The sequence below is a fragment of the Parus major genome, chromosome 1A, assembly GCF_001522545.3.
Source record: "Parus major isolate Abel chromosome 1A, Parus_major1.1, whole genome shotgun sequence".
NCBI lineage: Eukaryota > Metazoa > Chordata > Aves > Passeriformes > Paridae > Parus > Parus major.
Genome location: NC_031773.1, coordinates 47,855,384 through 47,878,624, shown reverse-complemented (window position 1 = coordinate 47,878,624; position 23,241 = coordinate 47,855,384). Strand labels below are relative to the sequence as shown.

At 38.3% G+C, this 23,241-nt stretch overlaps 1 protein-coding gene across 19 annotated transcripts in view; it reads left to right on the top strand.

The window, feature by feature from the left end:
- The window catches only part of TNRC6B (trinucleotide repeat containing adaptor 6B), a 129,826-nt gene that overhangs the window by 92,358 nt on the left and 14,227 nt on the right, over positions 1–23,241 (top strand). For 15 of the 19 annotated variants that reach the window (XR_004497523.1, XM_033514444.1, XM_033514442.1 and 12 more), the window contains 14 exons: positions 1,264–1,422; positions 4,227–4,405; positions 5,596–5,670; positions 6,992–7,037; positions 11,653–11,801; positions 12,963–13,133; positions 15,364–15,489; positions 16,538–16,669; positions 17,187–17,282; positions 17,372–17,549; positions 17,935–18,069; positions 18,240–18,416; positions 20,508–20,591; positions 22,911–23,057. Coding sequence is in view for 18 of the 19 variants with exons in the window: in XM_033514444.1 (XP_033370335.1) it covers positions 1,264–1,422; positions 4,227–4,405; positions 5,596–5,670; positions 6,992–7,037; positions 11,653–11,801; positions 12,963–13,133; positions 15,364–15,489; positions 16,538–16,669; positions 17,187–17,282; positions 17,372–17,549; positions 17,935–18,069; positions 18,240–18,416; positions 20,508–20,591; positions 22,911–23,057 (1,854 nt within the window). In the remaining variant the exon portion in view is untranslated. The remainder of the gene's footprint in view (positions 1–1,263; positions 1,423–4,226; positions 4,406–5,595; positions 5,671–6,991; positions 7,038–11,652; positions 11,802–12,962; positions 13,134–15,363; positions 15,490–16,537; positions 16,670–17,186; positions 17,283–17,371; positions 17,550–17,934; positions 18,070–18,239; positions 18,417–20,507; positions 20,592–22,910; positions 23,058–23,241) is intronic. The other 4 variants (XM_033514441.1, XM_015627597.3, XM_033514443.1 and 1 more) reach the window with 4 other exon arrangements.

Sequence of the window (23,241 nt, the reverse complement as noted above, 5' to 3'; positions counted from 1 at the left end):
ATATGACTGTAACCTTAATGAATAGGAGAGATGCTTGTAGCCTCCAATTCCTGATCGTTTTATTCTATAAAGAAAACCAAATTCTTATTTGAATATTTGGTTCTGTATTTAAAGTGTCCTTAAATTCTGAATACATCAGTCCTCTGCCTGTTGTGCTTCAGTAACTGATCTGAATGCTGGTCACCTTGCCAGGAAAGGAGGATGTTTGTTAGCTGACAAATCTGCACATTCAACTTGAGCTCTAAAGAACAGGTTGAATTACAGAATCAAAAAAGTTTTAAGACTTGAGTCCAGCCATAAACTTAATAAGCCCAGCACTGCTTAGTCCATGACTAAACTCTGTTCCTCAGTGCAACATCTGCAGGTCTTTTAAATACCTCCAGGGATGGTGACTTAACCACTTCCCTGGGCAGCCTGTTCCAGTGCTGGATAATCACTTTGGTGAAAATTTTTCCCTAATATCCATTTGAAACATGCCCTAGTTCAGTTTTAGGCCATTTCCTCTTGTCCTAACTAATTCTTGTGACTTGGGTAAAGAGACTGCCCCAAACATGGCTATAGCCTGCCTTCACGTAGTTGTAGAGAGCAGTAAGGTCTCCCCTAAGCTTCCCTTTCCTGGACTAAATAGCATTTTTTATATTTAATTATTAGAAAAGTGGGGAGAAAATCTTTACTTATTTTTAGTCAAAAGCCTTTTGCTCTGAAACACTCAGTTAACACTTGAATTTGAGTACATCTGTGACAGTTTTTTAGTCAAGTTTGACTTTGCTGTATGATAAAGAGTACTTGGAAGAATATTCTCTTCTTTGGAATAAGGACAAGAAAAAGTTACATAGCCTGGAAATATATTAAGAAATTATTGTTATGTAATCTTTTCCTCTGACTCAAAGACACTTTAAGGAATGCTATCTTGGTTTAATACTGCAAATATGTCCTTTATTCAGTATATAAAACCCCTAAGTTAGATGCTTGTAATTAGTCACAAAAGTTCACAGATGGGAGGACAGTATTAGATGTGGAGTTCATGTTTAACCTGGGAGAAGAGTATTACTCATCATAGCATTCTCTTCCTTTTCATCCCTGGAGGTCAGTGCCCACTCTAAATTTGTTGTGAACGATTGTCAATTCTGTTGCACCCACGCTACTGTGAACCTGAAGTTCTCAACAAGAAGGAAGCAGTAGATTAATGACGTGGTGCTGCGCTGCAGTAAACAGTTTATTGTCTAAATGGTCTGTAATGAAACCTCTTCCTCCTTTGTGCAGTCTGGAGCAAAAGCACTCCACCTGCTCCAGATAATGGTACGTCCGCCTGGGGTGAGCCAAACGAAACCAGTCCCGGGTGGGGTGAAGTAGATGATACAGGAGCATCAACTACAGGCTGGGGGAATGCACCTTCCAACGCCCCGAATGCCATGAAATCTAGTGAGTACAGACCAGCTACCAGTTTCTTTGCTATTGCCTTGGAGATGTTTTGTGTTTGGTCTTTTGACATAGGTCACCTGTGGAAGAACTGTTATCTGAGGCCTAAAAGCAGTGCTTGTTACATGACAAGTCACTTTTTCTGATCATATCAGCAAAAGGCATGCACAGTACTGACAAATTTCACTGTGGAGGCTATTACATGGTTTTATCTTTGCTTTGATAATGCAAATTGGCTTTGAATGGATTTTTTAAAATTGTGTAAGTGAGAAAAAATGAAATTCTTAAGAACTACACTTTGTAATAGAACCTAAATGCCTGCTGCAGTGTCTTTTGTGAATGGTGTGTTGAAATATTACGAAAATTTATTTCAAAGTTAAAATTTTCTATATTAATTGCTTTTGAGGATATGATTCTTGATGATGTAAGTTGTTTGTAGTGGTTTTATTTCATGCTTTTTAAAGAAAAAACAACAAACAAAAGCAATGTTACTGCCAAAGTCAGTAACATTTAGATGTGAAGTTTCCTGTAGGAACTACTGTTGATACACAAGTGTTAGTGAAATTTACTTGAACAGTTACTTAAACTGAACTTGATGATGCCCACTGTAAAACTGTGTCCAGCCCAGAAGCTGCTTTTACAAAATGTAATTGTTTGAAATGAAGTGATGTGTACATGGTTTGCTCTTGGGTCATTCTCTCTTCCTCCCCTCCCAGTTAAATCATTTTGCCATTTCTGGAAAAAAAAAAAAAAAAAGCTTTGCTTCCATAGGGTTATCATTGTAACAAGCTTTTGTGCATGACTGGCTTCCTGTGCCTGCCACACAGACTTGGCACTTTGAGGATGCTAAGCTGATTTTAGATGGATTTATTCTTTTATCTGTAAAAAGACGCCTAAATATGACCAAAATAAGAACTTCCAAAATTGATCTGTTGAAAATTCCTGTTGGTTGGTTAATGCTTAATACAGCCTTTTAAGACTATATGTGGTCCCTCACTCACCGTGACTGGTTTGTATGTGTGCCATAACCAAAGAACTGCAACCTCCACATGTTGTTCTATATGGAAGCTGTCCCCAGGTCTAGAGCAAAATCAGGGACAGGATGCAGACTAGCTATGACAGGAAAAGGAAAAAAGAATCCGTTTGGAGCCAAAGAAGGAAGCATAGATCAGTATCCACCTGTTGAAAAAAGTAGATGTACGTAGTTCTGCCAGCATTGCATAGGAATATTCTGGCAGAAATAGGAGAATAAATTGTTTTCTGTAATATCTTTTTGTTTTTAATCTTGAAAATTTCATTTGTGTTCTATAGTTCTTGGTACCTCTTTATTCAACAAATGCAAAGGTTAAGCTGGTGTCATACAGACAAGTCATCTTTACATCACTGTCCAGATTCATGTTCAAGAATCAGAGAGAGTTGTCAGTGCAGAAAAATAATCTGTAGTCATGTAGTTAAAATCAGTATAATTTTTAAGGACTGTCACCAGAAATAAACTATAGCTGCAGAGATATTATACTATTTCCAGATTGTATTCTTGACTCTGCAATCATAATACTTAATTATAGCCTTTCTTTTGTAAGTAGCACAATTAAAGGGTCAAGAGGTCGATTTTTTTGCACTTGGACCAGTATGTTTCATAAGCAACCCTCAGTTTTAGTGCCCAATTGAACAGACTTTAAAAAGCTGTTTTCTGTTAAGTATTTGAGGGTTTATATATGATGCATTTTAAGGTATCTTCTAAACCACCATAAAATGCTGCTGTACTTATTTTCATTATAATCAGGGTAGAGATCCCCATGGTCGACTAGCTGCAATTCCTGACTTTTTTTATATTCAGACTTTCTGCTATGTATGTTAATGTCCTTATTCCTGATTTTGACACTCAAACCCCAGAGAATTAAAGAATTAGTTATTACAAAAGTGATGATTATGGAAATATTTTTTAAGGAAGATAAATAATAAATAAATACAGAAATAAATGTGCAGAATGAAGAATTAGAACAGGAAGAACAGTTGGATAGTGGGCAGGATGAAGACTCGGGCTCCTGATGGTTTGTCAGTAAAGGTTAGAATTCCAAGTTGCATGACAATGCTAGAGAATAACAGCAAGAAAAAAAGCCAGCAGGGAAAAGTCTGAGCTGATACAGTGAAGGGGTTGTAGCTTTCTGATGTACTTAAACAGCTCTTCTAGTCTCTTTAGCAACATTGTTAGGAATAGAATTTTTAGTAGAGGAGTTGTTTTTGTGGGTTTTTTTGCAATAAACTACTTTTGGTGTTGTTTGTACCAGAGGACAATGTCAGGTCCTTGCCTTCAGATTCTACTTAGTTGTTGTTCCTAAAAGTTGTTTGCTTCTGTAATTTTATGGAAGAGCGTAAGGCAAGGGGGGAGTATTAAGGTTTTGAAGTGAGAGAGGAAATAATTGATAAACCACTGAACCAGAGTCTTCAGCACCCCTGGTTTTTGAGTGTGCTTTGAAGGCTTTCATTTGCACTCAAAAATAATAGATTGTCTTTTAAATGCAGCTGTATCTATATAAGAGATCCCTATTGCTATTATGTCTTTAAAGGTTTGACATTTCTTTAAAATAGTTGCAAAACATGACATGAGAGCATGCCACCAAATCTCTTGGGTTTTGGGATTCGTGCACAAGTTTTTACAGCTGTTAGAGTGAAGACACATTTTTGAATTTTTTCCTTTTTTTTTAGTTCCTTTGGGATTCTGATGATCTCAGCTAATGTTGCAGTGTCACATCACAAGCTGCATGGAATTGTAGACTGCTTTTGAGCTTTTTCTTCTTTTTCTGAAGGTTCTAAATCTATGCAAGATGGCTGGGGAGAGAGTGATGGGCCAGTGACAGGAACACGTCATTCCAGCTGGGAAGAGGAGGAGGAGGGAGGAGTCTGGAACACAGCAGGCTCTCAGGGAAGCAGTTCCTCCCACAACTCAACAAACTGGGGGCAAGGAGGAAAGAAAACACAAATGAAGGTAAAATGCTTGAATGATTCATTACTACTGTGTTGTCTGAAAACAGTCTGACTGATATGTTAGAGCATTATGTAGTTATTTTTTTAAGAAGGTTTTGCAGAGTTACAGAAAGTTGCCTCTTAAACTAGTGCAAAATAGGGAGGTTTTTGGATTTGCATTAATATATTACACCTGTTATGACTAATAAATCTTCCAGTAGGTGTCAAATTCTTTTGGTTTGTAAGCTGCACAGCCATTACTAGATGAAAATAAGTATCCCAAGGCTATTTCTCTGCTCTTGCTGACACATCTTTTCTGTTAGGCTGCTGCTGTTGTTCTTGCACAGCCTGATGAAGTCTGGATTCCACAGTCCCTTTGGCACATTAACTTCTTACTTCTAACAAATGTTGGATTTATGTCTGACTTGTGTTTGTTGTTGTTGACATTTGGCCTCAAACAGAGGCAGGAGTTTGGCTGTAGTCCTGAGTAAATTTCTTTCTAAGGTTTGTTTGCATTGAAGTTCTTTAGTACAGTAACACTTGTTACAGTATTAATTTTAGAAGGACTATGATGTGTCTGCTTCTCATGAAGTAGGGAGGGCAGACCCAAAAAAGCAAGGCAGAGCAGTTTCCTAAGACGTGGAAATGCTGTTGTGGTATGGTAGGAAATTTTGCAGTTCCTGTTTAGCAGAAGTTATTCTCATGGACTTTTTTCTCACTCAAAGCTTTTTCATTTTAACCACCAAAACAGCTAATTTTTTTTTTCACTGTTGAACTGTGTTAGTATTGGTTTTGATGATGTGTTAATTACACTAAGGGAAGGGACCCTGGTCAGCACAGTGTCTGCGAAAGACACCATGCTAAAGGGAAGAAAGGCAAGGAAGAAATCTGCCTCTGTATGCACTAGATTAAAGAATGTATTTAACTGTTAGAGAAAAAAAAATAACCAATGTTCAAAGCTTTCCAGATTGCAGAATGAAACTGAAGGTGTGATAAACATTCTACATGGCAACATTCAATCAGTTTGGAATACCTAACAGTGAGCAATTGTACAAGACACAATATTTGGTAAATGTTTCCAAACATGTATATTTCAGGAGATTAGATTCTCTGATACCAGAATTTTCATTTTAAACATGCACATCTCAAGGGTAAAATAGAATTTAAAGAATCAAGGAGTTTCTTAAAAGCATTTTTGTCTTTTTTTTTCAGTGTGCATTAAAAGGAGGAAATAGTGATTCGTGGATGAACCCTTTATCCAAACAGTTTTCAAATATGGGCTTGCTAGTAAGTAAATTTTTTTTTAAATTAAGTTCAACTTCGTGAAAAAGCTATAAGCTTTAAGTAAGTCAAAAGATCAACTGTTTCAGTTATTTATCTGCATCTGCTATGCTGGGATGTTGATTATGATACCTGTAGTAGCTGGCTCAGAATGGCTTCTCAGAAAAACCTCCAAATCTACTTTTATTCCTAAAGTTACTTTATGATAACTCCTGCTCTGAGGTTGTATTGTCCTTGCAAGTAATAGATTTGGGAGGGGGATGTATGTTTTTTTATTTTGGTTGGTTGGTTTTGGGGTGGGGGGGTAGTTGCTTTTTTTTGTGTGGGGCGTTTTTTTTTGTTGCTATGTTTTTGGGTTTGAATTTTTTTAGTTTTATTTTCATAACATGTTGTTTAGAGCACTGAAGATAGATGTTCCTGCCAGTGTCCAACATCTGTGCTAAGTCCAAGGTATTCATTCTGAATCTCAGCCACCTATCAGAAAAGGAGATGTACAGCTCTCTGTCTGTCTTGGCTGAATTTACATTTGAAGTACAGCAGGTTCTTTTTAGGAAAAAAAGGGCACATTATGAATCCACAAAGATTCTTTGGCAAAGTGAATAAATATCACATTATTGAAAAAAAGACAGAGCTGTAGAGAAGTATTTCAAAAATAACTACGTATCATTTTTATAGGAACTTCTGACTAGCTAATTTGTAAAATATTTTGCAGAATACTGTGCCAGTTGTCATCCTGTGAAGCAGGAATACTATGTAATGCTGGCTAGCAGAAGATAACAATACAGAGTTGGTGTGAGAAGTCCAGGACTGCACAAGATGTCACTGACATGCTTAGGATTAGTTTGCAATTTCTTTTGGCTCCCAAGCTCTCATTCAGTTTGCTATAGACTGTAGATGCTTCTGAAAGCTATGGGAACACCCTGTCCCAGACTGCCAACTGAAGAATCCCCTGGCAGCACATTTCAAGATTTCCTGGCATGACAGGTCATAAGGATGAGCTGTCATTTTTGGCCACTATTTTCAGTTTTGTCACTCCACCACTGAAACACAAAGCCAGGGGTTCATTTATGGAGCAGCTCTGTGTCCATCTTTCTCCATTGCTGCATTCATGTGTCTGGTTTCGTATGGGTAGACTTGCCATGCAGAGCATTAGGGGGGTGAGACAAGGTGCATCAGGCAGGGTGATATCAGAAACACTTGTGTTCCATTTTAGTTTAAAGTAAAGGTTTCACTGGCACAAGTGTGTTCTTCCTGCATTCTAGCTTTCTGAAATATTTGCATTGCATAGAAGTCAGAACTGAATTGTTGGTTGTTTTTTTCCCCCCAGAGTCAAACTGACGACATTCCAGGCAGTAAGATGGACTTGTCTGTAGGTGCGTATGTTTTAATTTCAATGCATTTGAAGTGTGAGATCATATTTATATATGAGAGATCATATTATTTATATGAGATTATATTTATGAGGATGACATGCTGTACTCTGGAAGGGTTTGATCCTTAGTTTTAGCACTATGCATAATAAAAGGGTAGAGTAAAAAATATCCTCTGTCTTGTCTGTAAGCTTTGACTTAGTGTGCAAGATTAGGATGTATACCTGTACAGAGTTATAACTTGGGGCAGAGAAATTTTTTAAGACTGTTTTAATCTTTTAAGTTTGTATTCATTGTTACTGTTTCAATCTTTTTAATTTGCTGGAAGAGTACTGTTTTCCCTTCTGCCAGTAGGACATCTCATTTACTACAGCTTCCTGGAGGTGATGTGAGGGGGAAAAAAATTATCTTTTATCATTGATTTCTTCAGTTGCATGCCTCAGGCTATTACAAATTACTTTTCAGTTGAATTAGATTTTATGTTCTGGATAGCTTCACCACAATTGCTACACAGCTTAAGCATCATGGGCTGTGTGGTACCAAAGGTAGAGCTGTGGTAGTCAAGACTTACTTACATCTAATACTGGGTCTGGATTTAATGTTCTAATGCAATCTAGATTTAGATATAATGATCTAATGCAGTGTCTCTCAGCTTAGAACCCATTTCCTTCTTAAATTTCTATTGCACTTCATATAGGATTCAGTTGTTCATTTTACCCAAAATTGCTCTTCCTCTGAAGTAGTTCAGGATATCAGTAGGAAATGATAAAAACATTTACTTATATAGTACGACACAGTTTTGTGGAAGGTAACTATTTTTTGCTCTCCACAGTTTGGTCTCACGCATCCTCTATAGAATTCAAGCTCTGATTGTATCATGCTTCTCTAAAAAATGTCTAGGTGGAGATCAGTCATCTTCATGGGTGTTCAGTTCTCACCTGCCTTCAGATGCTGGTAAAAACCAGATATAAGCATATACAAATGAAGAGAATGGTAGCCTAGATTATGTTGATTCTCTTAGCTCTGTATCTCCAAATTAAGGATCCTTTGGAACGTTCAAGGACCCTAAGGCCATCAGAGCTTCTGAGGAGGTGACTGCTGCTCAGAATATCCTGTGAAAAGGTGCAGAAAGGCTGCATCTTTTTCCTTTATACATTGCACTTCTCTGAGTTTAGTGTGCCCATTAATGGTGGCATCCCTTGATCTTAGGTAGAGCCATTTATTACAGCTTGAAACAGAATACAAAGACTGAAAATATAACAGGTTCATAGGCTTTTCTGATACTTCTGTATTTAGCAGTTTTTCTCTTGTTGCTTATGGCATGTGTTCGTGGAAAGCTACAGTTTTGTGCAGCCCAGGTCTACTTCTAAACTTTAAAAGCTGAACTTACTTATGAGGTAGGCTTGTTCTTAACTGGTTTTCACTCAAGATTACAACATAACATGTTTTCTGACAGATATCTCCCAGCATGATGTTTTCCTAGTTTATGGATAAATGCACAGAGTTAAATCTGTGCTTGGAGACCCACGTAGGTCAAAGAAAACCTTGGCTTTGGTATGCTTGGAGCACCTTGGCTCTGATCATCATGCACTGTCAGAAATTCTTACTGCCTTGGTCTCAGTCTCCGTGTTTGAAGAGTGTGTTCCCTTTACTCCAAGTACTAGAGTAATACTTATATTTATTGACCAAGACAGAAAAGAGATGGATCGATAACATGTCTGAGGCGGATGTATTTCTTTTCTACTTCTATCAAATCTCTTTAATGGATAGCTTGTCTACTTCAAAAATAGGATGTAATGGGCTTTTTCCCCCCCCCATTGCACTATCTCCTATTCTGTAAGTTCTGAAATATGAAGTTTGCTATAGTAAAGTAGCTTATCAGAACCACTTAATATTTTGTTTTTTCTTTTCCACTGTTGGACAATCACCTTTGTCTAAAGGTGTATTTTTAATATATTAGTTAAAACCTCTGCAGATCAGAGAATTCTCAAGTTACCTATAAATACTGAGAAATTAATTTAAATGTGTAGCTGGCTATTGTAAATATGTTACAAAGCTGTAGCTTCTGTAGCATTCAGATGAAACACCTCAATATCTAAGTGCATGTGGCTGCTCAGTAGGCTTGGATGATGTATATTTATGGTAAAGGTATAAAATCAGTATCTTTAAAACAATTTTTGGGGTCAAGCAGAAAATGTTTCAAATGGTTTTGTCCATTTGGGTTACCCCACTGGGTGTATCTATTCTCACCGTGTTGAGTCTCTTGATTGCAAATGTTTTGGGTAACTTTGCTCAGCAGCAGTTTGTGTCTCCTACTTCCCAGTGCAGGATTGTATTACATAATTTTGCATGGAATTTATATTTCTTCTTTTTCCTTAAGCTCTGTGCATGTGGTGCGGGAGATGGTACTTAACAGAAGTTTTTTCCCCACACTTGGGAGTGAACGTCATCTTCCAAGTCCTTGTTTGATTTTACATTTTTCAGTGTCTTTCTCAACTCTTAATAGTGGGAAAAATCCTAGAACTGATAGGGTCTTTTTTTTGAAGATGGTTTAACTTTTAACCTGTTCTGTGTTTCTGCTTGTAGAGAATTCAGGGCTTCATATTTATTCATACACAAGTGGTTTTGCCTGCTTTAGAGGGTAATTCAAACTTCATATTTTGACAGTTGTCATGTACTACATAAGGTAAAGCTATTCTTTAGCCCCCTGCATTATTTATAGCTTTAGTTGACAAATTCAAAATACAAGAGTCACACGAGACACGTTTTCAAGGTTGCATTAGAATTTTCAATGAATGGGATAAAGGAATGCAGTCATCTCCCTCAGTGAGGCCTTGTTTATACTGAAGTTTAAGCAGCTGTCTCAGCACTAAGTGACATGCAAATCTGCGCTTCAAGCTTTCAGAGGTGCTCTTTAAATGCTCTGTGTATTTTACAAGGCATCATTTAGTAATGTTTGAGGAGCTGATTGGATCATCAGGATAACCGGAGAGACAGAAGGGTGTTTCTGTGGCTTAGTCATCTTGTGTTGGCATTGACCCAGTTTCATTTCAGACAGTGATGCAACTGTGCCTTGCTTTCAGTTTCTTTTCAAGCAACTAATGGCCAGGGCTTCCTGTGTGGAATTAAAGCACATGAGCCTTTCAGTAGCGCATTGCTGGCATTGTGTGCTTTGGTTTGATGTAGGTAATGACAGCACTGAGCTGTGTGTGACACTTTGTGACTGCTTTTGCAGAGCCATTTGTAGCTTTCAGTATATGTTAGAAAGGGATCAGAGAGCCACAAGCTCATCCAGGCCAGTATGACTCCTGTTACAGTCTAAGATGTGTAGGTAATTTCTCAACTGTTTTGTGATAAATGATGTTAAAGTCATCTGAGAGGATGAATGTGTATCAGCCTTCAAACACTTCAGGCAAGAAAAACCCATGCAATTAGTGGTCAGTTTCATAGTTTCTTGGCAGTAGCATAGTTGTGACTATTAATAGATTGGGATTGGACATTAAGAAGAGATGCTGGATTTGAGAAGGTTTTTCAAGGAACGCTGTCTTGAAAGTGTTAATATGATTAGCTGTCTGCTCTGATAAAGGATTAGTGTTTTGTCACTGGTAGGGTAGGTTATCTATCACCAACTTCCTTTGGAAAAGTCACAGATTTTCTTGTTAGTTTTGCTGACATGTTTTTAAAATGGTTCTTGGAAAGACCATCTGTGCTACTAACTAGACAATATTCTTGAAAACTAAAAATACCAGTAAAACTCATTTCTATCACATCCGTATTTTAAAACGAAGATGTTTTCCATCTACTTCAACATAGCAATATGCATCTGATAGCTTACAGGTGCCACATATGACAAAAAAATTCTTCCTTGGCAACAGTTCAGTGTGTAAGGTAGAAAACTTCTTCCAGTAAGCTCTTTGGCTGTTGATAAGACGTTTAGAGAATGACGTCTATGTCTTGTTCAGTGTGTATGTTTCAGTTTGGTCATCTGTTATTGACATCTCATACTCCACCAGGTTACTGACTGAAGAATGGCATGAGACTTAAGGGGTGTTTGAAAAGTGTCTGTGTTACTGGTTGTGTTACTGTGTACAGGCTGAGGGAGATTGGTTTTCTGTCTGAAGTTACAATATAGCAGTTGATGTCTAGTGTTCAAGAGTTAAGTTCATGAGACTGTAGGAGAATTTTGACCAAATTGTGTATGTGTGACCAAATTTCTCAAATGATCTCAAAGACTTTCTCAATGTCAAACCCAGCAGAGGCTAAGTAGAATACATGGTGGTATTAATAACACCACTTAAATAGTGGTGTTACTATATACTGAATCCCAAAAAATAACAGTGCAGATTTTGGGAGACACAGAGAACTGGGTATGTTTATATTTGTGCATGAATTGTGATAAATATGTCACCTTAAGCTCTGTAAAATAAACAGGCATGTTCGTGTTAAATTAAACTTCCTACATTAATTTTTCAACACTTTTTCATACCAACTGTAGCTATGCTAAATTATAAAACAGATGTAATTTATACTCTGATCTTAAAGATTATTTCTTGGCTGTGAACCTGCTGTCATGAAACATGGTAGAGATTATTTGCACTAATTTCTTCTTTTTTTACAGGTGGTCTCCCAGATAAGAAGTTTGAGGTAGATAAACGAGCCATGAATCTCGGGGATTTTAATGACATGATGAGAAAGGATCGATCTGGGTTCCGTCCACCTAATTCCAAAGACATGGGAACCACAGATAGTGGGCCTTATTTTGAGAAGGTGAGAGAAATATCTTCAGATAAATTACAATCAACCTCTCTGTCTCAGTTCTTACCCTACTTCTCCAGAGGAGCTAAAAAGTCAGTAACCCTAAATGAGCTCAGTAGTAAATGGTGTGGGGTAGTTTTATTGATAGAATGAATGTGTATAAAACAAGTGTCAGGTGTTCATAGACAAATTAAATTGGTGAGAGTGAGGCTCTTTATTCTAGAATAGACTGGTTTTGATGTAGACAGAAATTCCTTTCTTTTTTCTTGGAAGGGTAAACGGGTAGCAATGAAATTAATTATTGATTTCATCAGGATTTTTCTTGTGGCTACTAATCACAATCATCTACTGTAAAAAAAATTGGCTGAGGTTTAAGTAAATATAAGTAATCACAGTCTTCAAAATTTTTTCCTTCTTTCATGTCTGGCATTTATTGGAAACACCCTTTTTAAATTCCACAACCCCTTATGCTGTATGTCCGTGTACTGTAAGCTTCTGTATGACATCTGTTTCTCTGTGACATCTGTTGTATGTTATGGTAGTGTTTCTTTCATATTCTTGCCTATTTTAAACAGAAGCTTTCACTGTTATTATCAAATATTAATTGCTTCACATTATGAATTGGAGAGTGTCCAATAGATTCAGAATGCTCTAGGGCTGTTTTGGTTTTTTTTTTAGATACACATATCACATGTAAAATGGAAAAAAAATTTGGTTTAAAAATTCTGAAGGCGTGTTAACTGTCTAGGAATTTTTTAACTCCTCCATTTTAGTATAACAAGCCAAAAAGCAGTTTTGTCAACTCCCTCTGGTGGCATAATTAATAAATACCACGAGCAAAGCTAATGCGTTTCCTAACAAATTATGCTGGTAGGTGTGTACTAACATTAGGATTTCATTCAAGATTTGTTTGCTTCTGTAGTGGTAATAACCGCTATCAGAAACTGATTTCTTGAGAGTTCAAAATACGTTTTTTAAAAGAAAACTTAAGATTATGCCCTTGGACCAAAATCTTAATTGTCAAGTGATTGTTTGAATCAGAAGTTTTGTCCTTGTAACTGCTATTACAAATTAACTTTGCTTCTTCCTAGTCACTCACCGTCCCTCTTTCTCTCCTCTTGCATTCTGTTGCTTCACTAACCAACTCCTGCTGTTGGCTAACTGCTGCTTCAGCTGACTTTGCCTTTCTCCAATCAAGATGGGTGCCTTGGGGATGAGGCTCCCTGCTCTCCCTTCTCCCCTTCTCCCAGCTACAAGCTGTCTCCCTCTGGTTCCACACTATCCAACGTCGGCCTTGGGGCAATCGGCTCAGGGCTCAGTCCCCAAAACTTCGCTGCTAGACAAGTAAGCAGGCCACCTTATAAGAATCATTGTTATAAGGCTGCAACCTGGGCTTAATCCTGATTAATTGGTTGCTTGCATTTGTTTTTCTGCTGAATAGATTAAAATTGTTAATGGAAATTTCAGCTGTCTCAAGCCATTGAGAATCAGTCCACTTTGGTTTCTAGAATCAGAACATACTCTGCCTGGTTTTGTTGGCCTCTTCCTAAATCACAGTGCAGCAGCAGGTAGATGTGCATTTCAGAAGTCATGAAGTTAGTTGTAGTTTCCTTAATTTTAATTGCTGGCTTAAAACCCAGTTAGAGGCTGTTGATTTGCCTAATCAAACCCAGCACTGAATATTTTCAGACTCTACTCATAGACCTTGTATGTAGAAATGTGCCTGTAAAAAGTTGCAGTGATTTAGCATTGTGCCTGTTCCCTTCTCCCTTCCTCACAGTTCAAAGTAAGGGTTCAGTGGCCTTTAAAAACTCTTGAAGTAGCAGTATTTTTGTGTACAGGGAAATGGTGGGGAAAGAGTTAAGTGATTAATTGCAGTTCGGAAGAATTCCTGGCGATTATGTTTTGCATTATTCTAGAAGAAAATATTTTAGGAATACTAGGAAATGAACGAATAGTACCTAATTATTGCAGCTGGTCTAGCTTATGTAGTCATATGCCTAACATGATGGTGTTTCTTTGTGTTGTCTTTCTGTTTCTATGTGACACAGTGTTGAACATCAGATTAAGTCCAAAATTTGCAGGCATGTTATTGATCTCAGTGTGCAGAACTCTGTAGAGTTATAGAGAGAGTTGAAAGTGTAACTGCAGCTTCAAAGCCTCTCAGAAATTTTAATGTGTAGTTTACTCCAGCCAGCTCTTTCCAGAATAAAACCTCTTGTTTTTCAGGGCTTTTTGTTTGTTTTCCTGCATGCTTAGGAGTTGCTTCTGAAGGAGACAATACTTTAAGTGGAGGGGGATGCAGGTGAATGATGCAATCCATAGTGCTGCCAGTGTAGAAGCAGAGGAGAGACTTGTGTTTGAGCAAAACTATAGCAGAGGATGCACAGTATTAATGGCAGGAGTATTATGCACAATGTTATGATAGGGTTTATGAAATCCTGTTATATAAGGGAAGGAAAGGTTTTAGTGAAGGCCTGCATAGTCTCAGTTTGGAACAGTGATGGACTTACGTTGAGTGCAGCAATGCTTGGACAGGCAGAATGGGGAATGATGGCTGAGGAGTGGAAGATACACTCATTATAAACCCAGATATCTGAGGGTCACAGACGTCCTGATAGACAGCAGGAGACGGGAAATTCTGAGGGTCTTGAAACTGAAAAGACAAATTCATGGCACATGAGGATCCTTTGGAGTATGAGCTTCAGCTTTTAGAGGCAATAGAGTGTGGCTGTCTTAGTGTAGGAGACTGTTGATAACATTTCTTGTCACTTTTTTTTTTGAAAAACGGTACCTAAAAAAGTCTGCTTAAGAGGCTGAAATTGTGAAACATAGTCACAAATTTTCTTTGGTCTTTTTTATGCATTAGGCTTCATTACAGAAGTTGCTCATAAATCAGTAAATACTTCTCATTAAAAAACTCAAACAGCAAGTATTCTTGTATTACCACCACAGAAAATAAATTACTAAAAGAAAAAAAAAACACAATTCTTTTTCTCACTTGAAAATTTTCTTCAAATTTAGTGCAAGAAAAGGGGAAGGAAAATATCCAAATCCAGAATGTTGAAGTTTTCATGGCAGAAGGAAAATTTTTAATACTATTTTAGAATTTAAATTTCAGTTAATGAAAGGCCTGCAGAGGAAGTAATAGCCTTGTGAGTGATATCTTAGCAGCAGTACCTGTATTCTCTAAAATGGGGCACCAGAATTCTTGCTGACACAGTTTTGCCATACTTTTAAGCCAATGGAATGGAGTTTCTAGTTTGTTGTTTGTACTCCCAAGTTTACATTTCCCAATACATAAAGTGCAAAATATTAAAACATTAGAATTCTCGTGTTTTGAAGTAAGTAGATAAGCATGACCCTTCAGTGTTAGAGGAGAAACAACCTGCATCTCAAAAATGTAGTACAGTGGGTTTAACCCAGGTAGAATATTATTGATTTTAGCCAAAAGTCTGTAATTCTAAGGGAACTGGGTTTAAGTCAGTAACTTGGCTCATCGTTACTGATACATAGTTACTAGCATAGAAATCCATTGTCCTGCAAGATTCTCACTACTGCTTTAATTTTATAGGGTGGCAATCATGGTTTGTTTGGAAACAGCACAGCACAATCGAGGGGCATGCACACACCAGTGCAGCCACTAAATCCTTCCCCCAATATCCGGGCGCAAGTGCCTCCCCAATTCCTTTCTCCCCAGGTAAGGAATTTACAGCAACTGATTACTTGTAAAAGTAGAGCTACAGCCTTGAGAGCACATAATTGAGGTTACTTATACACCTATCTTAGTCTCAACTTCATGTTAAGAAATGGAAAAATTAAATAAGATAAAACCATTAAAATTCATCATGAAAGTACTTAAAACTCAGTGCAGAAGCATTAGCATTCTATCTTATTCCAAGGCAGTTGATGGTAAATGCTCGCTACCAGTATTTTTAAACCTCAAAAGTGGATTTGGGAATCCGATGTCTTATATAGGCTTTTGTAAAGTATTTTAAAAAGAACAAATAAACGTGAAAGCTTAAAGTGTTTCTGAAGTGTGACAGGTTGCTTAATTTTATTAAATAGTCTTGTCCTGTGCTTCCTGTCCCCGCCGAGAGGTTTGATGAAGTAGCTACATGTTACATTTACATTGCAGAGCTTAATCTTTACACCTCAGGGTCTCCAAATGTACACAAGTTTACCTTTTGCTTTGGACTTGATGAACAATTCTTGAGATTCTCTTGAATTGTACTTGTGTAACTCCCCAGTAATGCAGGGAGAAATGGGGGGATTCTTCTCCACCTACTCCTGTCTTTTACTTTATCTTATTCAATGTACAAAGAGATTAACTCTTTCTGTGAGGCACTTTTTCTTTGCTCCAGTGACTGCCTGAATGCCTTTCTTTTCCCTCGTCAGACAGTACATTTTTAATGTGAAAATGCAGTACTGTGATTACTAGTTATCTGCATATATATCAGCATTTAAATTTAAAGTCTCTAGCACCTGATTGGTTGGGGGAGGAACCTTTGTGTGTGTGTCTGCATCTGCACATGAGATACTGTATACTGTCAATCAAGTGAGGTACTCACTCTGCCCAAGTTATAGATTGTGCATGTTTAAATGTGATGTGTTAATAAATCTGTAATGTCTTTCCCAGAACACCATTGAGGATTGGTGTCATACTTGTCCCTTTATAGAAATACTTGTACCTCATCATCTTTTCCTTGTAGCAGTGCGTTCAGGATATGTAACTGATTTCCATGCAGGTTTCAGCCTCCATGCTCAAACAGTTTCCCAACAGTGGCTTGAATCCTGGTCTTTTCAATATGGGCCCCCAGCTTTCTCCACAACAGATTGCCATGCTGAGCCAACTTCCACAGATTCCCCAGTTTCAATTAGTAAGTAGCTAGTAATATTGTGAGACAAGACTGTTCGCAAGTTGTCTGCTGAGGTTTTTTTTTATGCTTATTCTAATTCTGTTTTGTTCTGCTGATGTTATTTTGTACAAGTATTCCCTCTTTGCTATATGGGGTGGTAAAGTCCTGCTTGAAGGCAGCAGATAAATCGAATAGGCCCATGTAATTGTTGTGGATTGCAGTAGGCTAGTAATGACTCAAAGCCATGTTTTTGTACAGAAAGCAGTTGTTTGTTGATTTTTAATGAAGCTTTCTTCAGACTTGTAGTCATAGTGATGGTAATAAAGCAGGTACAAGTAATTCTGCAATGTTAAATTAGAAACATTTAAGTGAAGGATGTCATATTCTTCTAATGCATTCATTGTCATTTTATTTGAGTGAGTGGAATGAGAAACAGTTTACCTAAGTTCTGAGCAAAGCATTTCATTGTGACTAGCTCCTGGCAATTATATTTTGCTTGATGAGCTCTGTATTTTCACTCTTCCCACTTACCTTGTAGGCTTGTCAGCTCCTCCTTCAGCAGCAGCAGCAGCAACAGCTGTTACAGAGCCAGAGAAAGTTATCTCAAGCTGTGCGACAACAGCAGGAGCAACAGGTGTGTGGCCCTATTTTTGTCAGTCATATGAAGTATGTATACTGCATTACAGTATAGCATAGATGAAGTGCTTTTTCTTTCATTTGCAGATTGCTCGTATGGTGAGTGCCCTCCAGCAGCAGCAGCAGAGGCAGCCTGGCATGAAGCATTCGCCATCCCACCCTGTTGGGCCTAAGCCACATTTAGACAGCATGGTACCCAATCCTTTGAATGTGGGTCTCTCAGATTTACAGACCAAAGGGCAGATACCTGGATACGGTTCAGGTGGTAAGTGCTCTGTGGAAGGAGGTTTGGTGCATTGCCTGTAGCTTCCCTATTATTAATATGGTAATTGTGTTAGTCACTTATGTCTGGGTCCAGAAATAAGTCGTTTGTGTATAAGCATTAGAGTGAAGGTTATGGCAAGTGTCAACTTTGAATGAAATGACATTATTTTTCATTATGTGGGAAGAAGACAAGCCTAAGAAGAATGTGTATCATGGCATACTGACTTAACACATTTATTTGGAAGATGTGCCTTGAACATCCCCTTTGCTGTTGTTGATTCTTTTTTCTCCCCACCTTTTTCTTATGATTACAATGTCTCCCTGTTTAAAGATGCTTAAAAACAAAACAGAAGATGACAATGGAGTTTTGTTTGCTTGTTTCACAGGCTTTGGCTCAAGTGGCATGGATTATGGCATGGTGGGAGGGAAAGAGGCTGGAACAGAATCCCGCTTTAAGCAGTGGACTATGATGGAAGGGCTGCCCTCTGTGGCTTCACAAGATGCCAATATGCACAAAAATGGTGAGAATTTTGGGAATGCCCTTGTAGGATCATCTTGCCAGAGGTGAAATAGTTTAGATGAAACTGTCTTACCTCACCAGTATGCATCTTAAATATTTTTATGTTAATACATTGTACTGTTGAAAATCCCAACCTATCCCAAGTGTAAATGTATGTTTTTAATGGTGCAGGTGCAATAGTGCCCCCTGGAAAGGCTCGTGGAGGATCGCCCTACAACCAGTTTGACATAATCCAGGGCGACCCACTCAGCAGCCACGCAGGCCCTGCTGGTGATAGTTGGTTACCTGCCAAATCTCCACCAACAAACAAGATCGGAAGTAAATCCAGCAATGCCAGCTGGCCTCCAGGTATTACATAAGGGCACGGGTTGTGTCCTCGCTTTAGGATAGATGAGCTGGACCTTTCCTCATCATACTTAGTTAAATAACAATTGCAAAGAAAATACTTCTGTGGCTTGGCCTATGTTGGTTTTGAAATTTCTTCCACATGAAAGTAGAACGTAAATGTTGAATTTCCAGTAAAAAATTCTGGGCTAAATATGAACTAACTGCTGAATTGCCTGAGTAATGTTTGTTTTTTGTTAGGTGAACTCATATCTTCTGTGGTTTTGTGACTTTACATTTACAAAAACTTTCATGAAAACATACATTCATAGAATATACAACACTATCTCCCTTCTTTTGTACTGATTCCTTATTTGTGCTGTATTAGGCTGACACAGTGTAGAAAGTATTGATAGTGTGGAATCAGAAAAAGAGGTGAAGTAGGGTTTTTTTGTTATGGTGGGAACAACACACCGTTGCGGTTCACCTTTGCTCATGTTGCATAAATGGTAGAAGAGTGTTCCAGTGCTTCAGTTATGCTCAGGAATCTTGTGGCTTGGGTAGAAGTCTATTGCTTTTGGCATGACAAGCTGGTGCACATTTTTTAAGTTTTCTAGTTTCACTGGCAGAATTTCATGTTTCTGCTAGAAAACTCTCTAGGAAAATTACATATGTATTTGAATACACATAATTTTCTCTATAAAACATTTATTTAAACAGAGTGGTGTCCTCAGAGTTGCACGGATTAACCACTGATTCTGTGCAGCAAATAGTTGATGCTGTGATTTTTCTCTTCTCTGAAAGACTCTGCATTCCAGGAAAACATTACTAACTGCAAACCCTCTGCTGTGTATCTGCACAAGCACAAAAAAGTAAAAATTCAGGTACATCTCTTGGGTAAAGCAGTAGCACAGACCTTGCATCAGAAAGCCTAGGAATCTATGTGACATAAAACTGCAGAAAACCTAGAAAATGTAGTTGAAGATTTTTATGAGGGAAGCCCTGCCCTCAGTGTCTAACTCCAGCAAGAAACCATCTTCTGATGAGCTAACAGAGCTAAAGAATGTTGTCTCAAAAACATTGCACATCCACAATTTTTTATACTGCTCACTGCATTCTGTACAGGTGTATTTGTGTTACACTTCTGTCAGCATGGTTGTTAAGTATGGAGCTTTTTGGATTGGAGTTGCCAGTTCATAATGCCAGAAACTCCCAAAATGTAATCTTTTACCAGACCTCACTCACAGAATGATTGATTGTTGCTGAACTTGTTTCCTCAGTCACCATTCCCCTGTATTGTATTGAGAAGCACAGTACTGCTCAGAATGCTACAGGAGACACGTGATGGTCAGCTCTGCCATGTTTCCGTGTTCTGGTGCAGCCACTGGCTTTGGCAAGGTTCTTGGTGCCAAAAGAACAAGTAACTTCTTGTTATGGAAGTGAAAAGTTGGATAGCTACTCTTTGCCCCTTGTTGATTTCATAGAACTTCCCTAGTGATATCTGTAGTCCCACTGTCAGTGATAAGTAAAATTTTTTGTCGCTGACTGCCTCACCACTGTGAGAGGATAAGTGAAGTTCACAAATTCTGAACATAAAATTTCACTGAGATCCACATTTCTTGTGTGAGTAGCCCAAGACTATGATTACAGCCTTTACAAAAAAGATGTGGGTTTTGGCAGGTGGCATTTTTTCAGTTTTTGCTGTATTGCTGTTCCACTCATGTGAGATCCATAGGCTGCTGGGACGAGTTACTGTTCCATAACCATCAGCTACTTGGGCTGTCTCGTAGTCTAATTTAGACTTCATTCTTAAGGAAAACCAAAATCAAGATCTACCTTATCAACATAACACCCCTGACGAAGAATGAAGATCTAAAATGACTTTATACTCTAGGTCCTTCTGTACAAGCTTGTACATGAGGTCCACTATCAGTTCTTTGCATGGAGATAGAATTCTTCCTTCCAGTGCTGGAAAAAAAATGTTAACAAAAATGAGTTTACAAGAGAAAACCTCTTGAAATAGGTGCATTTTCCCTTTGAATGAAAACAGTGGTCACTCAGCATTCACCCTGACTACACCTTTCGCATTTTCCTCCTAAATGCCATCTGCTGCAGAAATTCTGCTGTTCAAGAGAGCAGTATTGTTCAGCACAAAGATAAATGAAGTGGTGCCCAATCAAACTGATATCACAGCTGGAGGTGAGAGCAAGTTTTGCTGCATTGGTGAGAACTGTGTCATTTGGTTATGTTGCACAGACTTGCATACTCTGGTAATACTTAGACTGTAGTTTTCCCATTCAAGATGAGTCATACTTCAAGCAAACTGGCCTGGATGTGTCTGTCATGGTTTTCACAATAATCTTAGGTTTGAACTTTTTGAGAGGACCTTTCAAATATCAGCGGACAAATGCATTTCATGTCTTCTTTACTGCCTAGAAATAAACAGCATGTCCATGGACAAGAGTTAGTTGGTGAATGTGCATGATAATAGCTATCAGCCCCAAAGAAGAGTTTGGAAATTTGTCAGTGTGCTGAGGTTCAAGGAAATGCTTTTCCAGACTAGGGTTACATTGATGAGTGAATGTGTTCATAAACAGTAAAACCCCTGATCCTTGGAGCCTTGTTTGTGTATTCATTAACCTTTTGATGAGAGCTTTCTGTGCACTTAATTTTCATTCTCACCAATTCTCAGAATCTTTGCAGATAGAAGACTTCCTGTTCTTTTTTTTGTTCCCAAACGAGTTGTAATTTCCAGGTTCTAACCTGTCTTCATTGATTCTTCGTCTTAGAACAGAGAAGATATTTTGAGTAGACCCAAGAGCTATATTGCTTCTTCCTTAACAAAAGGGAAGTCCTGCTTCTCAGGGTCTGGCAGTACTTTGGTAGTAGCTGAGCAGAGTCCTTCCGTGATGCAGTGCTGATTGCTCCATGTTGAAGTGTTGATATGCGGATTATTTTGTTGAGTTACCAAAGACTGGGAGATGTTACTGATGATTATAAAATTATGAAGGCAGTGATGCAGAATTGTAATTGTATGACTCCTGCAATCATGGTGCAAATGCTGGAATTAAGATGATAAAAATTCTAAATAGATGGGAGCTGTTTTTCCATCAGGAGTGGTGAGCTTTTGGGTTGTGTTGCTTTCACAGCTTCTTGAGACAGATGGTACTAGCCAGTTGAAGCAGTGATTGGATAAAGTGAAGGAAAAACAGTTTCACAAGCTGGTGCTAGCAGGTAGTGGGTATTTCTGCCATATAAGTTAGGATAGCTGTGCATACTGGGAGAGTGTGAGGCCAGTAGTCCCCAAACAGTGGCCAGGTTTGTTGTTCTGTCCCTTAATGGTATTTCTCCTGCTGTTGTTGGCAAAATACTGGACTAGATGAACCACGGTTCTGACCCAGTGGGGCATATCTTTTATCTTCTCTGAGATTCTCCTGTGCATTATCACAATCTAATAATGCCCTTGCTGTGGCAATAGTTTGAACCAGTAGTGTCATATTTTCTTCTGTATTTGTCTGTGAAAATCATAGTCTTGACTATACTTCTTCATTAAAGAGGTTACTGAAATGAACTCTTCCATGCCAGATTCATCCTACATCGCTTCATTCTAGAGAGTGCATCTTGGATCCTGTTTTTAATAATGGATCTTTAATTGCACTCAAATATTCTATTACTCATTTCCGAAATTCAAGTTGGGAATTCTGTATCCTGGATTTGTATGTGCAAGGGATGAATCTGCTACCTTTGCACTCTTCTCACACTTATGCAAATTGTTACATTGTATATTAAGCTTCTTTACTTGTTTTTGTGTTTGTCAGTTTTACTTTTGCACCACTGCTTCCAAAACTGACCACAGCAGTTTATTCATTGAAGGAACGAAGTTACTGATCTTTCTTACAGTAACTGGAGTCTGTGTGTTCATATTTAATATAATTCATCCTCTTGTCTTAAAATTCTGGCATGCCTGGAGCTAAAGCATGATAAGTATATCTCATCTCACTGTGAAGCATGAAGAATGTCATTGAGTATATATTTTACTTTTACCACAAAGCATCTTATCCTCAGTATTGATAGGTAATGTATAAAGTGTGTGTGTACATACAGTGTGATGTGTCAGATGTATTTCCAGACTCCTAAGGTTGGTAGCCTTTCCTTGAGAAAGGCTTCTGCACATACATGAAGTATGTCTACAGAGTCTAATCTTATGTATCTTATATGGAATTAATTAAAACTATTGAAATCACATCTGAATGCAGCAAAGCAGAAGCACTTAAAGGGATACTACCTGCCCTTGTACCACTTTTTTTGTAGTGTAGACTTATATTCATATGACACCAGAGCTAGTGCTGGTGGAGGAAGTGTGAAATAGATTACAGTTTTAACATGTAGTCTTTTGTTTTTGCCCCTGAGGAACAGTGTAGAAGACAATTGTTTGCCCTCCTGAAATACTTCAGCAATTCATTCTAGTAAACAACATTTTCCTGATCACATCTAATTCCTTTTTCTCTCCTGTCCCAGAGTTCCAACCGGGAGTGCCATGGAAAGGTATACAAAACATTGACCCTGAATCTGACCCCTATGTGACCCCTGGAAGTGTGCTGGGGGGGACAGCCACATCTCCCATTGTAGATACTGACCACCAACTTCTGCGGGACAACACCACAGGTAAAACATCTGCTCTGTGATTATCAAAGTCGCTCTGATACTCAGGATTGTTGTGATGTTGTGGCAGTAGCAGGCAAACAGTCTGTTGCATTTGCCTGAGAAGGAATGACTGCATGCCTTTGGACTGTGGCTGGGAGCACCTGAAAGCTTGGTATTGTTACAGCCATGGCTCTTGAGGTGTAAT